Raw genomic sequence first — 2,184 nt, forward strand, 5'->3', positions numbered from 1 at the left:
GCTTGTTTGGATGGTTGTTATGTATCGTTTCATAATGTGTCGTATAGTATTGTATTGTTTTGATGTATATAATGTTTGGATAGATTGTATTGCTTGCCGTCGTTTCATAATGTCATGTACCAACAACGCGAAGAATAAACTTGTAATATTATAAAGAAAAAGTAAGGTACGACGTATAATTATATAAAAGTTAGGGCAAAGGATAAAATAAGATTATTTAATAACAAAAAAGGCCAAGACGAGAGGGGGAAAAAAAAAAGATAACGATGCGACGACACCAAATCGATTGTCCCTAAAGTGACACTTTTTGTTGTTACGTAACAACGAATTTAATGATACAATACAATAAAATTTAAGTAACAATTAAAATAAATATTATATTTAAAGTAACAATACAATACAATACAACAGGTAACAACAATCCAAACAAGCTATAATACTGTGGAAGAAACAGACTAGGAAATAACTGATTGAGGAAAATAAGCAATTACAAATATCACCACATATCTATTAAGAGTCCCCCTCAGGTAACATATCTACCCTTGCTTGCAAAGATGATCTTGTGCTTTGTAACTTAAAACATCTATCAAAGTACAATCCAATATAAGTAATCTCCTTAATGTTTGGCAGCCTTTTAAACCTTTCCTCTTCAATGTTGTAGAGGAGAGACAACTTACAGCCGCCGTCAATAATAATGTCACCATTATTGTTACCTTGTAATGGCAAATACCCCGTTATTTTGAACCAATTCCCCATACCTGATAAATTGATAGTGTGTTCCTTGACCCATTCTTGCTTCTTATGATCCTTGAGAAAGTATAGTTCCATCCTTGATAATTCTTCTGTGTAGTAAGCTAAACATAATTTCCCATTCAAATCAGCTAATTGGGTATTCTCATACAGTGATAGCTCTTCATCATATGGCTCTTTGGGGCAACTGATGGTACTCAAGAATTCTTCATTTTCAGTTTTCATTGAAATAATATTTTGCATTATATCTCCTCTTCGAACCAACCAATAAATTACATTATTTACACATGTTGAATCTAGCTTACGAGAAAACCATTCTTGATGTGGCAGGGGTTGCCATGAGCTAGGAATTGGTCCACCGTCTCTTAGTGTGAGAATCTCGAATCTGAACTCCAATAACTCACCACCATAGTTAAAGTTGTATTTACGACTAATCTTGGTACCATATAGATGGACAATCTTGTATGTATTGTTGGAAGGGATATAGGCAACATCAAAACTAACTGACGGATAACTTGAAATTGGTAAGATTATGATTTCTTTAGTACTGGGATTGCATACCTTGTGATTGGAAATGATAAGGTTGGAGGAGATGAAGAAGGAGCTTTCAGGGGCAATAATATCCTCAAAACTGAACTCTTTCTGGATCTCTCGGTTGTCAACAGCGAGATCCATGGTCGAAATATCAATAGTTCGACTAATCATTTTCCTCCTGCCTGGTGAATACTTGGCGTTAGGTACTTGAACTACTAGTGTTCGAGGACGATTCAAGGATTTCATGTTGTAGAGTCTTCTGAAATGTGGACTAGAGATGGTTCTGAACCACTTCTTTGAAACTGTTTGAAGTTGGTGGACATGTTTGAGTGAAAGCCTAGAGAGTATATCCACCAGGACTTCACAAGGCAGAGCCATGATGTTGGAGCTCAATTCCATTGTATTGTCCATTCGTCAACTGCTTAATTTGTGATAGAGAACAGAGAGGGAGAGAGATCTAAATTGTGAAATGAGCCTTCATTGACTTTCTTAAAGACATGCCAAGCACCTTCCTTTATTGACTTAATTAAAATAAAGATATGAAAGCTCAGTAGGTTAGAAGACATATATTTTACTAATTCATTACTCCCTCTGCTTTAATATAGATGACATATTTCGCTTGTCCAGAGTCAATTTAATGAAACTTTGAAACAACCAATTTAGATATTCTAAAACTATAAAAGTACTATAACTTGCAATTTTTCTCTTATTAATATGATTAAAAAAATATATTTTAAAATATCGGTCAAACTTCACGCAGTTTAATTTTCTCCTAAACAAGACTCTTTAATGACGACATTGTGGATGCTATTGTTATTGTTATGAGAAGTAGAGATCCTCAATTTATAGATGTCGAAGACTTTTCCTCCAAAAAAAAAAGATAGGGCATAAGAAGGAAAT

At 34.2% G+C, this 2,184-nt stretch overlaps 1 protein-coding gene across 1 annotated transcript; it reads right to left on the minus strand.

Annotated features, from left to right (window-relative positions):
- Positions 1–510: 510 nt before the first annotated feature.
- On the minus strand, positions 511–1,683 carry LOC109213511 (putative F-box protein At4g38870). Its single transcript, XM_019377318.1, has one exon. It carries the CDS (start codon positions 1,681–1,683, stop codon positions 511–513), a length of 1,173 nt encoding a protein of 390 aa, XP_019232863.1.
- Positions 1,684–2,184: the final 501 nt, after the last annotated feature.

Source organism: Nicotiana attenuata, unplaced genomic scaffold, assembly GCF_001879085.1.
Source record: "Nicotiana attenuata strain UT unplaced genomic scaffold, NIATTr2, whole genome shotgun sequence".
Lineage (NCBI taxonomy): Eukaryota > Viridiplantae > Streptophyta > Magnoliopsida > Solanales > Solanaceae > Nicotiana > Nicotiana attenuata.

Coding starts and splice junctions, on each gene's coding strand:
- LOC109213511 (XM_019377318.1), bottom strand. CDS start 1,683: ATGGAATTGAGCTCCAACATCATGGCTCTGCCTTGTGAAGTCCTGGTG.